Below are 21,654 nucleotides of genomic sequence, written 5' to 3'. Positions count from 1 at the left end.
TTGGATTAGCAGTGTGTTGCTCTAGCATTTGGACAACAATTTCAACATTTAGCCTATCACACATCTTCCAAAATCCGCAAAATAGGGAAGTGGGCTGTGTTTATTTTAATTACATTTACACATTTTGTGTAGCTTTAAAGAGCCTATTTAGCCTGATGGTGGACCATCACTCAGAAGACACACTACTTTATATCCTCCTGAGGCCCAGAACGTTTTTTTTTTTTCAAGTTTTTTTTTCTTCTTCATGTAATCACATTGTTAAGAGCTTAAGAAACAAATGGAAAAAAAGAAAATATATTTTATTCATATATTTGAAAATCTATTTATAATAATTATTATTTGTTTAAATTACATTGATATCTGAATTTATGTAAAAACCTAGACTTTCAAACATCAAAATGTAATGTATTAATATGTATTCGAGTACAAAATTACATTCAGCTAGCCTAAACATCGTTTCCTATTTTTTATTTATTTTTTTGCCTGGAAACGCAAAGAAATTCCAGGCAAAGATACACGCCTGCCTGTCGCGTGAAAAATAGGCGTCAGTTCTATTTCTAGCATGCATGCGTTTTCTGGAGACGCGCGTGTCACGCAGGCAGCGTGCAAAAAACGGACACACCACGCAGCCAGTGTGTCTCCGGCCAGCGCGCGCGGCACCGCATCCGAGGATAAACGACTTCAAGCCGAATCTGTCCGAGCCCGTACGTCTCACACAATCAGAGAGTAAAAATACGGTATATTTTACGGGAAAATACTCAAACGGGAAGACAGCGGGAAAAGAGCTAAAATACGTGAGAAACCCGGAAAAAACGGGAGGGTTGACAGCTATGATGAACATACATGCCTATAAATATATGTACTGACTCCCCAATTTAAGAGATTTGAGCAAGGGTCTTGGGGAAAGACGAAGGCTGGGTTTCCTTTGCTCAGGATTTGGTCATTAAACTACTCAAGGAAGTCGAAGGAGTTCCTGAATGAAGGCATGAAGCCTGTGCTGTGGGCCAACAGGATATAGGATGTGATTTCAGAGCCTTTGAACTCGACACATGTAATGTTTGCGGTGCACATACCTCTCGATACCAGGAACTCTTGTGGCCCAATAGTGTGATCAAAGCACATCTGGCCTTTATCTTTAGACACACACCTTCATGAGTAACTCTGAAGGAAAGAGAGACTGAACACACAAGTGATTTTACAGTTGCCCTCAGACTGCAGGGAAAGGTGTGTGTGTGTGTGTGTGTGTGTTTGCACATCGAAATCATTATAACATATTCAGATGAGGGCCGGTCCAAATCTTTCAGCCCTTACACATCTGTTCACGAGACTCAATGAGTTTATATAATCACTATATTAGATGTAGACATCTTTCCCAGTTCACCGCTGGGTTCATATCGGCCCTTTTATATGTGAACGAGCGAGTGTTAGCCCGAGTCATTATTGTTATTAGCTGTATTGTTTTTATAATGTTACAGTACAGAGGTGGACGTCATGCTATATTACAGTCTTAAGAAACCTCAAAAGCCAGTATTACTGAGTGCCACCGGATGTTTAAAGGACAATTCAACATTGCAGGCCCCAAAGTCAACAATTGAAAAGAAATCTTTCTCACGGCCGTTAGTGTTGCTTGGTGCTTGTAATGTTTTGCTTCTTGCAGCACTTTGTCTTGTGTGTGCTATCGATGGGATATAATCACTCCGCCCAAGTAGCAGTGCGTCGCCTTCTGGGAATATAGTTCCCGATATTTATACGGGTAAAAGATGGCTGTGTCTCATTTGACCTTGTTATTTATACACTCTGTGACTATACAAATCACAATATGTAAATAGGAAAATGGTTGCATTATTTTGTCTCTTATTGGGATTAGTATGCTAGCTGTAGCCATTTACTTCCAGTCTTTGTGCTAAGCTAAGCTAGCGGTGGGTGTGTCGGATAGTTAGAGCACACACAGAGATGAAAAGGGTATGTGTGGACTTATCTAACTCTGGGGGATACGTATTCCTTAAGCTTACAATCTCTAGTTTCCATATGCGATGATGGATTTTCAAATTAAATTACAGAGGAGCCGTAATTTATCAATTTGCAACAAGAATAGACCTTTAGACCTTTATTTTGAAATAACATGAAAAATCATGAAAGAACGGTTTGTTTTCATGCCAGGAGTTCAAAAGATAGCATCCATTCAATTATTTTAGAAAAAAAGTCTTAATTTTTTTTTTTTTAAATATAAAGAAAAATATTATAGTTTCACCATTTGTGATGTGGCAGCGAGCTATAACGCACATGCATGTTTCTTAGAGGTTGAATTCATGTCAAAATCTGCCAAACTTCTTATATTACTTGTGAATTGGATGTCTACTTCATAAATTGTATGAAAATTGGGTAAATATTGGTTCATATCACCCAAAACATATGAAAATGGAGGCGCCCTTATATGGGCAGTAATGGAGTCTGGTTGTGCCCTAGTGGAAGCGTTCGGTACTGCAGACAAACAACATTTCACTGAAAGCTCATTTTTTGAGATATCAACCTAAAATTTGAAACACAACTTTGGCTTTGATTTTGAGCCGCCCAAGTTTTGAAAATATATATTTTATATAAAATATCAATAATTCATTTTTTTTTTACATTGTACATTTTCATAAACTATAACTTTTTTTTTTCTTTTTCTCTTTCTTAATTTATTTCACTTCTACACAAATCTGTCAAATGTCGTCTTTAAAATGAGAGAAATCTTACGTCTATATTGAATTACAACCATTTAAGTTCGAAATGTGCATTTTAATTAATATTCAAAATAAGCGGGGTGAAGGAAGTAGAGATTTGGGACACAATACGCATGAATGCATCCAAATCTTTGCACCTGACCCTTAAATCATACACGAAAAAGATCGATATCTATTTGTACTTGTGTCGGAAGAGTTAAATGAGAAAGTTTCTTGCATCATGACAGGTCAAGGAGGAAATGCTCTTTGAGGCTCTGACAACACGGAAGACGGTGACCGTGGGCGAGAGGCTGATCGTCCCGTACAAACTGGCTGAGGTGAGCAACAAACATGGTTTAACTCTGTCCTTTAAAAACATGAACATTTATCCAGAATAAAAGCTAAATATTGGGTCACATTATTCAGAATATCGACAGCAATTGATCGATTATTTATATTCATCTGCTCATGTTCACAGTCATTTTGGATGATATTGGATTTGATATGATAATTGAAGAAATGTTTGGGGAGTGAGGAGTAATAATGGAAACATTTTGCAGATTAATCACATTGTTGGGAAACACATGCTTTTACTAACTAACTTTGCAGCTACATGTCAATAAGAGAAAATAAAGTGTTATCAGATATTAAGCGGACAGTTTACTGATACTCTGGTAGTTGACATGGAGTTGCGAATAGCGCTGATATATATCGTGACCACGGTATAAAACGTGAGTCTCTTCCCTGTCCCGTCTTATTGTGCTTACTAAATACAAACGCAAACGTCAAAATGCCGTCGTGTGGAGTGAACACAGCCGGTTATGTCTCAATTCAAAGTAAATGGTGTAAACTGTAATGTAATGGATCCGTGCGTTTGGTCTTAAAGTGACAGTAGCCGAATTATAATAAACTTGTCGCATTAATGTGAATCAAACTAAAGAGAAAATAAATTTCTGCTCTTGTCTGAATAACTTTTTTAGCTTTAAGAAGAATACATTTATATTTAATTCATACTGTAGAGACTATGCAATTTTTAAATTTTTTCATTACATTTTTATACTAATTTTAACTACTTTAAATTGTACCTGAAATCTGTTTAATTCATATTTTTATTATATTGAATACAGAAATTAGATAAAATAACTCAAAAGAACTGTATTGTGATGCATATGCTTATCGTGAAATATCTTAGCAAGTAAATTTTATTTATGAAGCATTAGAGCCAGACCGATATATCGGCCGATATTAGGCATTTTCCAAAATATCGGTATCGGCAGTTATAATGGCCGATAAATGAATATTTAAAAAATAAATTAAAAACAGACGAAACACGCTTCAATCATCTCTCCTTGGCCTGTTATATTGAAAATGTATGTTTTACAATTTGCAGTATGATGTTATCTATTGCTAAATTATGGCTCATCATAGACTAGATAACGCCACTATCATCAGTGGAAGACCGCTAACGTTAACATTAATGAGCTTGGAAACCACAATGAACTTTTTCTGCCTAAATAAAGTAATGATTACTGTATTTATAACTAGCATATCTCTAGTTACAGTCCCTGCATTGTAAAATGTAAGTTAGACTTGCGAGGAGTGAACATTTAGACATAGAGAAAAACTATCAAACGTATCTTGTGCAGAAAAGTTAGCTTTTCTTTTACACGTGTGTGAAATCAAACCATATTTAATAAAAAAAATAAAAATATTGGCCGATATATCAGATTTTAAAACCCAAAAATATTTGTATCACTATCGGCCTTCAAAATCCTTTATCGGTCGGGCTCTAATTTAAACATAGCAGAGCTATCCAAAGTGCTGAACATAGTAATGAATAAAAATAAATAAATAACATTTTTCAAATAAGAATTTAAAATCACCCAACCCTAGTGGCAAAGTTACTTATAGATAGTGTAACCCACTGTTGCGTGCTATTGTTATGGACAAATATGTGAGAATGAGCTGACTGGACATACTGTAAAAATATATAACATTTAGATTTTCTTCATTTCATCCCCTCACTGAAGTAATGTGTTTCTCAGGGGCTTCGTCATGCTCCATCATCATAATGAGAACCAGCCATGGGGCTTTTATCCAGCATTAGGACTCTGTTCTCCTGTCATCTTTAAATATTGAGCTGACCAGCTGCTTTATTAAAATCAGAAGTTCACAAACAACTTAATAAATCCCTTGAACAGCACATGCTTACAGATTTAAACATTAAAAGCCTAGCTAATATACAGTTCGTAAGTCATTTATATAACCACGCATAACAGTTTTCTCCCCTCCAACTATGACTGGTCGATATATTGTGAATTCCAGATATATGAGCAATGACTTTGCTGGCGATATTAAATATTAGGAATGCACGATAAATCGGCCGTCATATCGGCATCGGCTGATATACATTTGTTCATATATAATTAGTGCTGTCAAACGATTAAAATATTTAATGGCGAAATTTTGAAATCGATCAAAGAAAACCGCAAGTGTCGATTTTAATCATAGGAGAGTCGCGAATTTGATGGCGTATTGTTGTGTTTAATGTAGAAATTAGTTATTCTAAAAATGTACATACATTTCTTTCGTACTTTAGACTATATACAGTGAAATTCATTTATAAATATTTTTATATATATATATATATAATTCAAAACGTAAAAAAAAGAAAGAAGCAGGAGCGAACTATATACATATCTATATTAATATCCAATAGTGTAAATCGCGGCAGCAGCTTCGCGTTGGTAGTCCAAGGCATTGTTTATCTGTACTTCCGGGGTTCTTCCCGCCAGATCCTCACTTTTGATTTCAAAATGGCGGCTGCGTGAAATCAGCGTGTTGGCATCCATTTCGGCGTCTCGCGCTCGTCATCCACTCAAAACGTAACATTAACCTACTATTTGGCAGGCTTGCAAGCTCAAACGAGTGTGTGCCAGCCGTGTCTGTTGTTTTGTTTCCGGTCTAGCTAGATCTGCTTGTGATGTGGTCGACGAAGCAACAAAACGTCCTCGCGAGGCGCAAGCCATTGAAATGAATGGGTTTCATACATAGCGTAGTGCCGCGTCCTGTTGCAAAAGCATGTGAAAAAAAACTTACAAAGTTTGCTTGGCCAATAAGACTCGATAAAAACATTGACTCCGTTAAAATGGGTTTGCGTTAACGCCGTGCATAACGTGTTTAACTGACAGCCCTAATTATAATGTAACCGATATCGGCCTGATAAGAACGTCTGGCCAATATATTAAAGCTGATGAATAATGGATTATTATTGAAATGAGACGCTTCAGATGATCATTGTTCACCATGATCGTTTCGAATTGCTTAAATTGTGATTGTAATCACTAGAGCACGACCGATAAAGGATTTTGAAGGCCGATACAAATATTTTTTTGGTTTTAAAATCCGATATATCGGCCGATATTTTTATTTATTTATTTATTTTTTTCAGAAACGCGAAACAAAACATTAACAGATTTCCCTAACATAGTTATTTGTAGTTATTTATGAGTTTTGACTAAAATAATATGATAAAGCATTTTAAAAATTTACATTTTACAATGCAGGGACTGTAACTAGAGATATGCTAGTTATAAATACAGTAATCATCACTTTATTTAGGCAGAAAAAGTTCATTGTGGTTTCCAAGCTCATTAATGTTAACGTTAGCGGTCTTCCACTGATGATAGTGGCGTTAGCTAGTCTATGATGAGCCATAATTTACCAATGGATAAAATCATACTGCAAATTGTAAAACGTACATTTTCAATATAACAGGCCAAGTAGAGATGATTAAAGCGTGTTTCGTCTGTTTTTATTTTATTTTTGAAATATTCATTTATCGGGCATTATAACTGCCGATACCGATATTTTGGAAAATGCCTAATATCGGCCGATAATATCACTTCAAAAAAGAAAAATACAGTTAAATAAGCAGCATTTCTGTCATATAGGCTGCATAAACGTATAATGAGAACATTATAATTGTGTGCTCGGGACTTTTAATGGTGAGATTTTAGTTTTTGTAATTAGGCTCTCGAAAATTATCGGCCAATATATCGGTTATAAAGAATTATCGGTATCGGCCAAAATTTCGGTGGATCCCTCGTGTGATAATTCTGTAATATTCTGTCTTATAAACAATAATTACACTAGTTTCATGATCCTCGTGATTTGAGTGGCACACAACATGCAACTATTTATGAATATCTGTACTAGTTTTGGATCAGTCTTGTGTTCAGCTTTACAGGAGATTGAGTTATAAGCGGCTGTGTCACAATATTGAGAATTAAACACGCATTAATCTTTCATTTGCTAAGACAAGTTACCATAAACAAATACGGTCTATCCGTCTAGGTTTATCACCTTAAACGAACATTTACAGCTCACTCATTTTGCTTAAGGATAATAGATTTAACAACGTAGGTTAAAAAAGTCTTGATAATTAAATCAAATTGACGTTTCTCGCTCTCTCACAGGCTGGAACGGTGCGGGACTCCATGGCTAAGTCTCTCTACAGCGCTCTCTTCGACTGGATCGTGTTCAGGATCAATCATGCCCTGCTCAACCAAAGGGACTTGGAGTCGTCGGCCAAGGTAAAATCATTTTTACTGCTAAATCCCAGAGAATGAGTGTGATAGTGCGAGTCACCTGACATAAATTACATTACACAGCAGGAATATGAGTTCATCTGACACAGACGCACACTGTTTTTCTGTGGCTCTCGCTGCTTTAATCTCTAAATTATGGATGGAGACATTATGTAATGGGATATATTCGGCCACGCTGACTGAGCCCCTGCTGTTATGTATTCACTAGCAGATTTCTGCTGAACATTATGCTAGTCAGGCCTGAAATGAACTTTATATAAGTGTGTGGACATTCTAGCTTGGTTAAATGCACTGTTGCATTCAGGGCTCAACACTTATGTGTTTTAGGAGCACTTCTGCATGTTTTTTTTAACATGCCACCACAATAACATGCACAAGTAAGCACGAGAAAATAGCTATATACTACTACTATTAAACAAATGAACTCTCTGAATATTAGTTATCGTATTGATGATAGTATAGTAAACAGTTTAGTTTTAGGATCAGTAGTAATTGCCTGTATTTGAAATCGTTAAACCTTAATTTCTTAATCGTTAACCATAGAGCTTTTATTTTAGTTAAAATTCATTTAAAAATTCTCATTACAAGTTTATTGGCACAAACTAACAAAAACCAAAATTTGTATATTTTTTTTACTTAATTTAAAGGGATACTTTTTTGGAAATAATTTTTTGGGGTCGTTTTATTATATTGCTGTCTGAGGTCAACTTATGACAATCGCTTGGTTTTTACATTTCGCTGAATAAAAATACTACTTTCTTTTTTTACCTTTACTGACCGAATTAAAGTTTATTTTTTATTTATTCCTAGTTAAGCCAACACAGCCATTGCTAGATGGGTTTGCACATGCTTTATGTTCTTAATTAATTGTAAAATAGAATATTTTAAAAAGACTCGTGTGACATAATTTGTAATAGATACATTATTTGACATATTATTCAGCAATATCTGACAGCTGGTGGTGCGATAGAACAATTCGTAGTGTAATGTTTGCCACTTTACTTTATTGCCTCAAATAAAAAATCAAGGCAAATGTACATACGCCAGACATGAAGTTTACGCACATTTTTACGTTAATTTCCCTTTAGTACATCTGGCCGTGAACGTGAAAACTGGCGTACGCTGTGTTTTTGTATTGAATTGATACATAAGGCCCCAGCTCTGTAACTTCCAACGTGACCGGGACTAAGTTTGTGTAGTTATGTTGGCGGAAGGTAGACTACATATCATTACAATTATCATCTTTTTGACGTTTTTTTTACTGTCACAATGACACAAGAACGCTTTAAATTGCCTTGTACTTTTCTGTTTTTCATGTTCCTTGCATCTCATCATCTTTTTCTTAGATTCTGGCCATCGGGGTTCTCGATATCTTTGGCTTTGAAGACTATGAGAACAACAGCTTCGAACAATTCTGCATTAACTTCGCCAACGAGAGACTTCAGCACTATTTCAACCAGCACATCTTTAAGCTGGAGCAGGTAATGTTTTATTTGTATGGACTCGCACGACTCAAGATTTTAGCCTAATTACTGATTTATTGCCAGCAATTATGACAGAATAAATGAAGTGCACTGAATGTTTTTGGCAAAATTATAGGTTTAAAATCTTTACATTTGTGCACTTTCAACTGCATGAATTCCTTTTTTTAACATTTATTTACAATACTGATTGTTTCAAAGCAGCTTTACAGAGATAACAGGAAAATAAAGCGACAAAGTTTGTCTCTAGAAGATAATAGTGTCGTAGTCCAGCTTAAGTTTCATTTATGTTGTAAAAGTTATTAATTTAGTTCATTTATGAATACACCCGCTCTGGAGAAAATAGTGATGTCATCGTTCAGCTCAGTTCAGTTCTCATATAATGGTCTCAATGCAGTCACATCAATAATATCGTTGGACATCATTGAATATATACTGTACTGATGGGGATTAATGGGAAAATGTGTTTTAGACAAACTTCAGTAAGTTTAGGGACCAGAATGTCATAGAAAACTGTGTTTTATGAGGGTAAATGTTCCTTGAAAATAATTAAATTCCTACAAAACCATTTACGGCAGTCTTTAATAGGCTGTGTTGATGGTTGTGTGATCATGTGACGTAGAGCTTCGCACTAAATAAACCGTTTGAAAAGGGTTGCTTTACTCCAACCTCAGACAAAGAATTGTGTCTCTGTAATAATGTGTGTTTTCTCAATGAGGTTGTTCCCCTAGGATGACTAAAGAGGCAACCAATTACGGTAATGACAGCCTGTCAAAGCCGTGCCTTTGTGACGCACCTCAAACTATATGCTTGCTCAAAGAGGGTTTGTTAGTTTAAGTTTCTAGTCAGTTCAGAGTCCAGATTTGATAAAGTAACTTTGACAGATTTGCTTGCACAAGGCACATTTATCCACATAACTCACACACTGTCACAGGACGTGTCGCTTTATGCAGATGTGTAAATGACACACTATCACTTGTGGGTTTAGCACGTCTTGTGACAAATGATCCATATCAAAGGTCAAATCTGCTTCATTTTATAATGTACTTGTAGTTTTTGTTTGCTTGATGATACTGTAACTGCAATCTGTGTTTACATGATGTCATTTACCCACGACTCCATTAATATAGTGCAACATGATGTCATTTACCCACGACTCTCCATCTTTTATTTTCTATGACTCTATTTTCTCCATAGGAAAATGTATTTTTACGATGACCTGTAAACCATTAAAGACAGCCTTGCTATGAGGTTATTCACTTCTGGAAGCCTTCAGTCTGCGTTATTTTAGCTTATATTTAAAATAATCATGTTTAACAGTGGAATTTGTGCTGAAAACTACATTACCCATGATGCTGTGCAGAAAATTCCACCAATCAAAGAATCACCAAAAGCAAGGGCTCTTTAGCCCCGCCCACTCCTACACTCTAAAAAATGCTGACCCAAAGTTGGGTCAAATATGGACAAACCCAACCGTTGGGTTTAACCCAATAGTTGGGTTTGTCCATATTTGACCCAACTTTGGGTTTAAACAACCCAGCATTTTTTAGAGTGTATGCTCTTAAAATACTTGAATATTTGTGTGTATATAATGAGCAGTTTTATATATCGCCATGTAAAAAATATTCTTGGTTTAACTTAAAAAATTAAGTAACCTGGTTGCCTTAATTTTAAGTTGATTGAACTGGAAAAAGTGAGTTAATACAATGAAACAGAAACTCAAAATATTAAGTTATCTGAACTAAATGATTTGACAAAAGAAAAAAATGTGATAACAAATCGTGAAAATATTTTTTTACAGTGTAGAGAAAATGAGTTATTAGTAAAATGTTTTATTTTGTGGTGAAAATGAGCTTTTTATAATAGGCACATGGCATTTATATTCATAAGGGCGTATAACTGATGTATTTATGGCATAGAGTATCATAACATGAAAAATATCTTGAGCTTGTGTTCACCTCAGACCTTATTTCAGTCATTTAACCAAAAAGCCATTGACTTCAGGATGATCGAACCAGAAATGCTAAAATTAACTAATTTTCGGAGTTTTGGCCTACGAAAAAATCAGTCTGAACCCACATTGACGGATTCTGGGTAATTTTTGGTTGTTGATGGTCTTGTTAATGGCGCTTTTGGTGGGATTGGTTCCCATTGCCACAACAGTTTTGCTGTTTGTTCCTTGATAAAAGTGCAGGAATGTCCCTGCGTCTGCCAAGCTCCACGCTTTAATTGCTCTACGAGTTGGAAACTCTCGGTTTCAGATGTCAGGAATGAATTCACATCCTGAGTTCGCTGCCAAGTATGCCGTGTGCTAATGTTTAATATAGACCATACCCAGGTTATCTACACAAAACATGCAATATGCAGATTCAGACCATTAATGTTTGCCTATAATCTAAAAATAATGCAAGTTAATTTTTTCTCAGTCAAAGTCATTCTTGGCGTACTTGTCATCTGATGCCCATAAATACAGGCATGCTGGAGCCAGACACAAACACCACACATGCTTTCATTAGTCTATTAATGTGCTGTTTTCATGGTGCCATTTATGGAGATGCTGTAAATGCTTTTTATTTGATTTGGAGGCTCTTTGAGTGCATTTGTCTATCAGCCAAACAGAGTGCATGCGGTTAGATTATTAGGACAAGCATTACTGGTAATATTGCTCGGGTTGAGGATTTGAAAAAACCCACACACATGTATCATTATGAGCTTAAAGCATTGAAAATTAAACTTTGCTTCCATGAATATAATTGTATACCACATTATCATGCTGAAAAATCTACAGTCAAAAGCTTTCTTGTAAATGTAATCCGTATTTAAATGAGAAGTCTGCTTTGTTCTGCTGATTTTATGTTTGTGCCGTTCAATGGAGAGAGATTCCCCTGATTGTATGAAACCCTACCGGGATTACATCCTTTATTGTTTCATTTACTTTCCCAGCGATCCAGGGAAACAGTTGAGGAGAAAAAAAGCTACAAAATGTTAAGAATGTCTTTCATATTATTAAACCGCAAAGACCATGAAACCTCGGGCCGGCGAAAAGGAAGTCTCCTCTAGAGGAACATGAAAACACTTCGCAGGCCTGTTGTTTTGTTGTTCTGGTCGCAGGCCAGAAATGAATTACCCGTATAGTTACAACAGGTTTCGTGAGGTGTTCGTTCTCATGTTACTCTGTTAGTGATAAACATTCTGTAATGAAAACCTGAAAACATCAGTACATTTTAAAGAGGACATATTATTCCCTTTTTAAGTTTTCCTGCTTGAATGTTGATTATTTTCCTCATTGTTGCGGCTCCTCTCTTCCCAGTCTGTCAGTATCGCTCGGTTTACTTCCTGCCCTCCTTCTGAAAAGCACACTGTGCTCTGATTGGTCAACTGGAGCAGTGTTTTGTGATTGGTCAAGCGCTTCGAGTGTGTTTGGGAAATGTCCCGCCCCTTTCCATAACCGCCAGTTTAACACACCACTAATGAACTCAACCAGACCCCGCCCCTTTATTCTGCGCATAAATTATTTAAATGAGGAATATTGTGACGTGAGTGAAACTCGAGACTAAAATGGAGTTCAGAAACACTGACACTGATATAGGGACTTTGGATCTTTGCAGAGATGTTAAACATATATATATATAAAGCATAATAGGGCCTCTTTAAAATTGGAACGAAAATGATTTAAACATTAAACAACCAGGAAATCTGTAATTGCCAATCTTTGCTGACTCCTCATGATTATTGATTTTAAGTGTTGATTGTGTTCTGCATTTCTTATAGGAAGAGTACCGAGCAGAAGGCATTACATGGCATAACATTGATTACATCGATAACACCGGCTGCATCAACCTCATCAGCAAGAAGCCCACGGCACTGCTCCACCTACTGGACGAAGAGTGCAAGTACGTCTGAGCTTTACACTCCAAACAATGCCAGTAGGGTCCCCACAGCACTTTCACCCCTTGTCCCAAACGTCACATATTGAGGAAATGTCCCTCAGTTTCAACAGTATATTGGTTTTTAATTATCATATTAAGAAAACATGCATGCGTTCTTTTGCCTTTTTAAAGGGGAAGGTTCACTTTTGAAATTAATTTTTGGTATGTTTTAGCTTACCTCGAAGGCTAAACTTACATTTATGAGTCATTAAATCATGTTTATTTTGGACTTCTCTGTGCATGCTCTTTTTGACCTCCATTATGACTGACTGACAAGAACGGTTTGGCCTAAAAAATATCAAAATTGAAAATACTGTGGAAACAAAGACACCTACATCTTGGATGCCCTTGAAGTAAGATAAAACATATCAAAAATTAATTTCAAAGTGAACTATCCCTTTAAGAAAGCATTCCATGTGTTCCCTGTCAGAAAACAAAAGCATAATTTGTTAATTTAACAGAATTTATCTGTTGTTGTTTAACCTGTTGGTTGTTTTAATTCACATATCTAAAAATATGAAAGTTTTTGGTTTAATATATTCTTAATATATAAGACTATCTATGGGTGATTCTTCAACTATGGTACTCTTTGAGCTAGACAGCTTCAGAAAATAAAAACATTTCTACAAACAGTTTTTTAGTATCAGTTGGTTTCTCAATCTGTCTAGAAACCTTCCCTTAAGTTGGGTGCGACGTTTTGTATTGAATAATATATATATATATATATATATATATATATATATATATATATATATAAATATGCCAGGTTCTCTTCTTTACCAACTATATTGTAGCAATAATAAAAAATTAATATTTCTTACTATCTAACTTAATTAATTGTATGTTTTTTTTTTGTTTTTACATGAACGTTTTAGTATTATAGCCCAAAATAATTTTCTGTTTAGCACGAACAATGTCATTTCCTCCACAACCTCTCTTTACCACCACAATGAACACCGTGGTGGAAATGACTGTGGTGGAAATGACATTTCCCCACTTTTCCTCTAAAATATCATGCTATGTTAGCCTGTTAATATTAGTTTTGCAGTTAGCATTAAATATACACAAATTACACATTATTAAATTAATTTTATACAGTTATTTTTTACGTCCATGTGAAATATTAGCCGTTTGGAAATAACGGCCAAGAAACATATTCTCAGTTTTAGTCATATTTACCTTGATTTTTCTTCTTTTCATTACCCCCTAAAGAGGTCCAGCCATGTGTTCACTGTGGAGTTTCTATCGCTATGGTTACCAAGTATTCAAACCTAAAACAAGGATCCCGGGATTCTATTTTGTACAGTGTGGCGGAAATGACACTTGTGTTCTACTTCTGAAAAATATAAGAAAATGTGAATAAATATTGCAATATATAATATGTATAATTGAAATAGATGCTATTTTATAATTTGTACTTAATCTAAATTTATTTAAATATTTAATTTAGAAATAAGCAAGGTTGAAGGTACAAAATCTGGCTAAGGGACAGGGGAAAAACAGTAAAAATCCTGCATAAAAGGTCTCATATTATATAATAAAAAGAATGATTTAGCCATGATAATATTTTTATAAGTTCCCCTTAGGTTGAAGTAAGTCTGAGGAAAAACAAAAAAGAAGAAATGTTTTTTAGATTTTAATATTTCATCCAGGGACAAGAAAAGTACCCTAGTTAAAGAATCACCCCTATCTAATTTTATTTGTTCATTGTTTATTTTGTTGGATTTTAGTTGGACTGTTTCTAAAACAGTGATCTGTATGACGCTTTGGGCTCAGTGATGTTGAATTTAAATGACATGTTAAATAAAGATTTTTTTTTCTGGAGGGGACTAAAGAACAAAGAATTTTTTTATCAGCCGAAATGCAGAATACAAATGTTTTTAATTAAGTTATATACCAGTTTTAGGGTATGTTTTAGTGTCCCACACAAATTATAAAATTATTTATAATTATAGATTAACTATAAATAGATTATAGAATTATTTCAAATTATAGATTATAAAATCGTCCCAAATTTGGTTTGTTTGATGGTCACCCTAAATGGAAGCATGCGATAAAGTAGTCTATCATTTATTGCTAATTAGACCATCGTGGAATATCTGAATGTAAATGCGAAATATACTTGGACTGTTTTACCTTGATGACCACTTTCACTCTCCGGATGCCAACAATGGGGTCTCATCGAGCTCTGTGGGGGGTCGCGTCATATTTTTAAATGTTTTGAGCAATGAGCATTAAATATAAGTCCTTACTTTTTTCTGTTCAAAATTTATATAATGAGCGAGTTCATCATGAATCCATTTTTTAATCCGTTTATTTTGTATTATCCTGAACCACTATGGTACACCACCTTTAAAGGAGTAGTTCACTTTAAAAAAAAAAAACTTTTGCTGATAATTTACTCACCCCCATGTCATCCAAGATGAACACATTCTTTCTTCAGTCGAAAAGAAATTAAGGTTTTTGATGAAAACATTCCAGCATTTTTCTCCATATAATGGACTTCAATGGGGTCCAAAAGACGCTCGTTTTTCAAATTGAACATTTTTTTTCCGTATCATTTGGTTCAACGAACAAAATGAACGAGTTGTCTCTGGAAAAGATTAGTTCATTTTGATGAACGAGTTCGAACAGGAGAGTCACGAACATGCATCACAGAACAGAGCAAGGCGAGCATTTGAGCTTATAAAACTTAATTATTTTTTAAATGAGCGATCGTTTCGCTTTATAAGACCCTTATTCATCGTCTGGAATCGTTTAAAGCCCTTTGAACAGTTTGCACTGAAACTGTTTTGCAGATTTGCTCTAATGGACTCTCTCTGCGTTACAGCTTTCCACAGGCCACCAATCAGACGCTCCTGGACAAGTTCAAGCGCCAGCATGAGCGAAACGACTATATTGAGTTTCCTGCAGTCATGGAGCCGGCCTTCATCATTAAACACTATGCAGGAAAAGTCAAATATGGAGTGAAGGTCAGTGCTATATAGAGCTACACACAGGCCTCTTTTTTTCAGTTTTATGCATTGAACACTTTTAAAGGACAAATCCGGGGCAAAATGTAGTATTTTCCAATTACCGTGCTTTCCACCCTGAGACGAGAGATTTATGTATTTTTTTTGTCAGGAAAAAATCTTCTGATGACAAAAAAATCGTCATTTTGCATCATCGGAGGATCGTTTGTCCAGAGGCTAAAGACTACAGTCAGTAGTCGGGTCTGTCCCGCATGTCCTCAACCCACCCATAGAGGGCGATCTCACTAACAGAATCAACACATAGTGTCGGCCATCTTTGTTTGGAAGCTAAGCTAGCAGACTCTTGTTCTGTCGAGAAAGCCGAGTAGTAGGGGGTTACCGTCCTCTTTTTCCCGGACATATCCCGCTGTGGATGTCCGGGATTCAGCAGTCGCCATTCATCGTTTACATGCACAGCTTTTGTTTCAATCTAACTGAATTCATTCTGATTCATGAATCTGAATGTAGTGTTTACATGAACAAGTGATCGGTTGACATTTTCGGGCAGGCTCACGTGTAGCCTAGACTTGTTGTTTAACTACTGCGCTCTGTTACCAGTGGGCGTGGCCTCTTATTGCAGTGAAGCAAGTGCATTCTGGGAGTTGTTGTCTTTCATCCACATAAGCCAAAAATACATTTTCTAGCTTTTCTCAGTCTAGAAATCTCCAAATTAATATAATTTCACATTTCTTCTACATAAATGACCCATTTAAATACACATTCATCTTTCCAGAGCTGAAGTATCCCTTTAACCATAGGTAGGACCGAATAAGGGAGAAAATGTGCCGGGATCCTAAACAAACGCTTTCAGATGAACCAAATGCGAATAAGACCTAGTATGAATACTGGGACTAACAAACACGTATACAGCGTCGCAAAAACACACATATTACTCATACTATTTTTACCGTGTCCAGAAATAGTAAGAGTAGTGTGCGGTTCACATTCTCCCAACATTGAGTCATCTCTCAATCCTTGTTGTTTGACCTCTACTGTATAGAAAGAAGGTGTGATGCCATTGTCACATGACTCTTTATTTATAGTATATAATGAGTAACTCTGTTTGTCGCTCATGGCATCATAAACGTGACGGTAATGAGTAACTGTGTGTGAAGTCCCAGCATCCCACAGTCCGTTTATGTTAACAAATCAAGATCTGGCACTTCACGCTCACTTTTGCTAAAACCTTAAAACCTATCGTCTTGTTTCCCTGGTAAAACTTTGGCATAGACTTTGCAAAATTGTATTTATAAAATTGTGAATCGGTAATATTTTTAATATTTGTAAGTCACCAAGGCTGAATTTATTTGATTAAATATAACAATTTATAATAAACTTTTTTAATATATTTACATTTTTTTCAGTCTTCAGTGTCACATGATCCTTCAGAAATCATTCTAATATGATGATTTGCTGCTCAATAAACATATGATTATTATCAAAGAGTTTACACTACCGTTCAAATAATTTTTTTTTGGGGGGGGGGTATTTTTTTATAATGTTACAAAATATTCTATTTCAAATAAATGCAATTGAACATTTTATTCATCAAAGAATCCTGAAAAAAGAAATGGTACACAATTGTTTTCAACATTGATAATAATAATTAATGTTTTTATAATATTAATCATCGTATTAGAGTGATTTCTGAAGGATCATGTGACATTGAAGACTGGAGTAATGATGCTGAAAATAATCACAGAAATACATTTAAAAGTTATTCAAGTCATATATTTCACAATATTACTGTTTTTTTATGTATTTGATATAAATAAATGCAGACAACCTGTAAAAACATTATAAATCACACCGATCCCAAACTTTTGAACTGCAGTGTATATTGAACATCGTGGCTTAAATATTAGGAGACAATCCGCGTTTGCTTTTACCCAAGATGTCCCTGAGGTCATAACATACAATTTTACAAGCAACAATCAGAAAAGAAAGAAAAAAATATCACAGTGTGAACCCGGCTTAAGTTTGGCAGAGTTTGATAGTCATGAGTATCTAAACCTCTTATTTCCAATAAAAAGCCTTTGTTCATGCATTACATAACGTCTCTCTTTAAAAAGAATGATATGAGGCGATTCAGTGTAAAATATATATATATATATATAGTATCAGTTATCTGACTGTGTGTTTGACCTGCAGGACTTCAGAGAGAAGAACACGGACCACATGCGGCCCGACATCGTGGCGCTCCTCAAGAGCAGTAAGAACGCCTTCATCTGTGGGCTGATCGGCATCGACCCGGTGGCCACCTTCCGCTGGGCCGTTCTCAGGGCCTATTTCAGAGCCGTGGTGGCCTTCAGGGACGCTGGGAAGAGACATCTGGACAAACGCAGCGGTGAGTCTTTTAAACGTTACGTGCACCTGCGTTTCCCGCAGAAAATGTGTTCGTTGAGGTGGGGTTTGCCGTCACATGGGGGGATGGGAAATCATTAGGGGTGTAGCGATATTTGAACCGCGATACTGAACCCACGATTCGAATCGCGATACTCTCATTGCGAATCGAACACGCCCCGCCCCCTGCTAGCCCGGCCCCGCCCAGTTCGGCTCATTGGACCTCATGTCTTATGTGTACAGTTCACAACGAAGTCAGTTTTGTAGCCTAAATTCCATTAACACCAAATAACAAGCTCCGTCTTTTGTTACTTTCGATAATAAGCAAGGTGTAATCTTTCCAATTCTGTCTGTTTGATCACGAAATTCAAACAACATTGTTGTGCAAGTTACTTCCAAACTGTAATACATTAGGTATTACTTGTTACTGTTATTTAAAAGTAATTCATTACCTTACAATATTACTGTCCCAGAATTGTAATGCGTTACATTACTCATGTATTACTTTTGAGTAGAGCCCGACCGATAAAGGATTTTGAAGGCCGATACCGATACAAATATTTTTGGGTTTTAAAATCCGATATTCCGATATATCGGCCGATATTTTATTTATTTATTTATTTATTTTTTTAAACTGGAGATGATTAGTCACAAATTTTATCATGCTTATTTGAGTTAAGAGAACTGATGCGGATGTTCTTTTAATTGTTATTCAAGCAATGTATGTATCGTGACCAACTCAACGAGTGTTGCCAACAGGGACGGTGTAGAGTGCCCTCTGGTGGACAAACTATACAACTCCAACGCTCGTGACATGGTTCAAGCGTGTTTCGTCCGTTTTTATTTTATTTTTTAAATATTCATTTATCGGCCATTATAACTGCCGATACCGATAGTTTGGAAAATGCCTAATATCGGCCGATAATATCGGTCAGCCGATATATCGGTCTGGCTCTACTTTTGAGTTACTTTCACCAAAATAACTAAGTAGAACTTAACTTTTGGGCTGTAACGATATGCAATATGAAACCGAAATCGCGATTCGCCACACGACTCAGATCCACGAACCTACAGAATTACGACACACCTCTTCCAACTCCAGCGTTATTCTCCTTACTGTCCAGATCCAATGCTGCCTTATCTTTAAATTAGGCTATTCAATATTACATATTGTAACGTGATTTATTTATTATTATTTTTTACAATAAATGTTTTTTTCACGCAATTGGTGAATTGTTTTTAATAAATTCTTGGTGAAATTTATACGCTGAAAAAAATATTTTTGATTTAACTTAAAGTAAGTAACCTGGTTGCCTTAAAATTTTAAGTTCATTGAACTGGAAAAAGTGAGTTAATACAATGAAGGAGATTGATTTAATCATCAGAAACTCAAAATAATGTTATCTGAACTAACTAAATTCTTTAAGTTGATTTGACAAAAGAAAAAATGTTGTGATTACTACACTGTAAAAAAATATTGTTGGTTTAACTTAAAAAAGTAAGTAACCTGGCTTGCATTAAAATTTTAAGTTGATTGAACTGGAAAAAGTGAGTTAATACAATGAAGTAGATTAATTTAACCATCAGAAACTCTAAATAATAAGTTATCTCAACTAAATAAATTATTATAAAGTTGATTTGACAAAAGAAAATACACTGTAAAAAATTATATTTTCAAGATTTGTTACCACAACATTTTTTCTTTTGTCAAATCAGCTTAAATAATTTATTTAGTTGAGATAACATATAATTTTGAGTTTCTGATGGTTAAATTAATCTACTTCATTGTATTAACTCACTTTTCCAGTTCAATCAACTTAAAATTTTTAAGGCAACCCAGGTTACTCACTTTTTTAAGTTAAACCATCAATATTTTTTACAGTGCATGTTGTGATAACAATTCTTGAAAATGTTTTTTTTTTTGTTTTGTTTTTTTACAGTGTATTTTAATTTAAAAAAAAAAAAAAATCGTACTGGCCCCAAACCTTTGAACGGTGGTGTATACATTTTTAGGCAGTTTTATTTCATTTTAATATATTTATTTATTCTATATATATGTTTATCTTATTTTATTTGATATATTTTTTTATTTTTTATTTTGTGATCTGCAATAACTGTTGAACCGTGAGGTTTAGTTTTCAGGGCTCTGTACCTTTTGTCAATCACTCACATTTACCTGTGTAACAATCTTTGCTGTTGTGTAAAAGATCTATATACGTGCTATTGTAAGTGTGCAATATTAGGGCTACTTTGTATGTATGTTTGCTAGCGAATCATGCCACGTTAGCCCGGCTCCTCTTGCTTAATCTATTGCCCTGCTCTCCAGCCTTTCAGTATCTATGCCTTTCTTCCTTAATTACGAGTTTAAGCATTAGTAGTTCATCTGTGCTTTGAACTGTGATGTGTGTGTGAACCCCAAAAATCATGTCCATGTACTGTAAACTTTATGCTGATAGTCAGCATGTCTGACCACTCTTGTAGACGAGCACATCTTACCTCTCCCTAATCTTTTCTCTGTCTTCTCTCTTTCTTGTGTTGTTGTGTTTTGGCTTCTAAGGGCATGACGCTGCTGCTCCGGTTGTGAAAAGTGTGGATAGCTTTAGTTTTCTGCATCACCCTGTGCATCAGAGAAGCTTAGAGATCCTGCAGAGGTGCAAAGAGGATAAAAACAGTAAGGCTGCCTTTCCTTCATCCCGTCTCCTCACCCCACGCATCTGACCCTTGACCCTTGCGCTTATATAAATATATACGTAAATGCATACCTCATCAGCTACACATATACAGTCAAACCAAAAATTATTCAGTAACAAGATATGTCACCCTGGATCACATGTCGCACGGGTGTATTTGTGGGAATAGCCAACAATACACTGTATGGATCAAAATTATCACCAAAAATCATTAGGATATGAAGTAGGGTGGTCACATCCAAAATAAAAGTTTGTGTTTACATAATATATGCGGGTGCACTGTGTATAATTATTTTATATATATATATATATATATATATATATAAATACATACACACACATTCTTGAATATATTTAAGAAATATTTTCATGTATATAGATTTTAGGGCTGTGCATCCAAAATAAAAGTTTGTGTTCACACAATATATGTGTGTGTAGTTTTGTATATATAAATACACACATATGCATGTATATATTTAAGAAAAATGTGTTATTAATATATCAAATATTTATATTTATGTATAATATTAATATAATATAATATATTTTTTAGAAATGTATATGCATGAAAATATTTCTTAAATATATACATGCATGTGTGTGTATTTATATATACAAAATAATTATATAAACTACACACACATATATATTATGTAAACACAAACTTTTATTTTGGATGCGATTAATCGCGATTAATCATTTCACAGCCCTAATAGATTTATATATAATTTATATTAAACATTTTATATATAAATATTTTAATTATAATATAAATAATTTTATATATAAATAATTTAATTATATATATATATATATATATATATATATATATATATAATGATATAAATATATAAACATTTTATATATAAATAATATTTTTTCTTA

At 34.9% G+C, this 21,654-nt stretch overlaps 1 protein-coding gene across 8 annotated transcripts in view; it reads left to right on the top strand.

The window, feature by feature from the left end:
• The window catches only part of myo9aa (myosin IXAa), a 180,159-nt gene that overhangs the window by 105,151 nt on the left and 53,354 nt on the right, over positions 1-21,654 (top strand). For 7 of the 8 annotated variants that reach the window (XM_039690796.2, XM_039690795.2, XM_039690799.2 and 4 more), the window contains 7 exons: positions 2,954-3,043; positions 7,184-7,300; positions 8,662-8,796; positions 12,568-12,689; positions 15,556-15,697; positions 17,888-18,083; positions 20,637-20,750. In XM_039690796.2, coding sequence (XP_039546730.2) covers positions 2,954-3,043; positions 7,184-7,300; positions 8,662-8,796; positions 12,568-12,689; positions 15,556-15,697; positions 17,888-18,083; positions 20,637-20,750 — 916 coding nt within the window. The remainder of the gene's footprint in view (positions 1-2,953; positions 3,044-7,183; positions 7,301-8,661; positions 8,797-12,567; positions 12,690-15,555; positions 15,698-17,887; positions 18,084-20,636; positions 20,751-21,654) is intronic. The other variant, XM_039690797.2, reaches the window with a different exon arrangement.

The sequence above is a fragment of the Pimephales promelas genome, chromosome 1 (genome assembly GCF_988280905.1).
Source record: "Pimephales promelas chromosome 1, fPimPro1.hap1.1, whole genome shotgun sequence".
Taxonomy (NCBI): domain Eukaryota; kingdom Metazoa; phylum Chordata; class Actinopteri; order Cypriniformes; family Leuciscidae; genus Pimephales; species Pimephales promelas.
The sequence above is the reverse complement of the archived record's forward strand: the minus strand, read 5'-3'. Positions and strand labels throughout refer to the sequence as shown.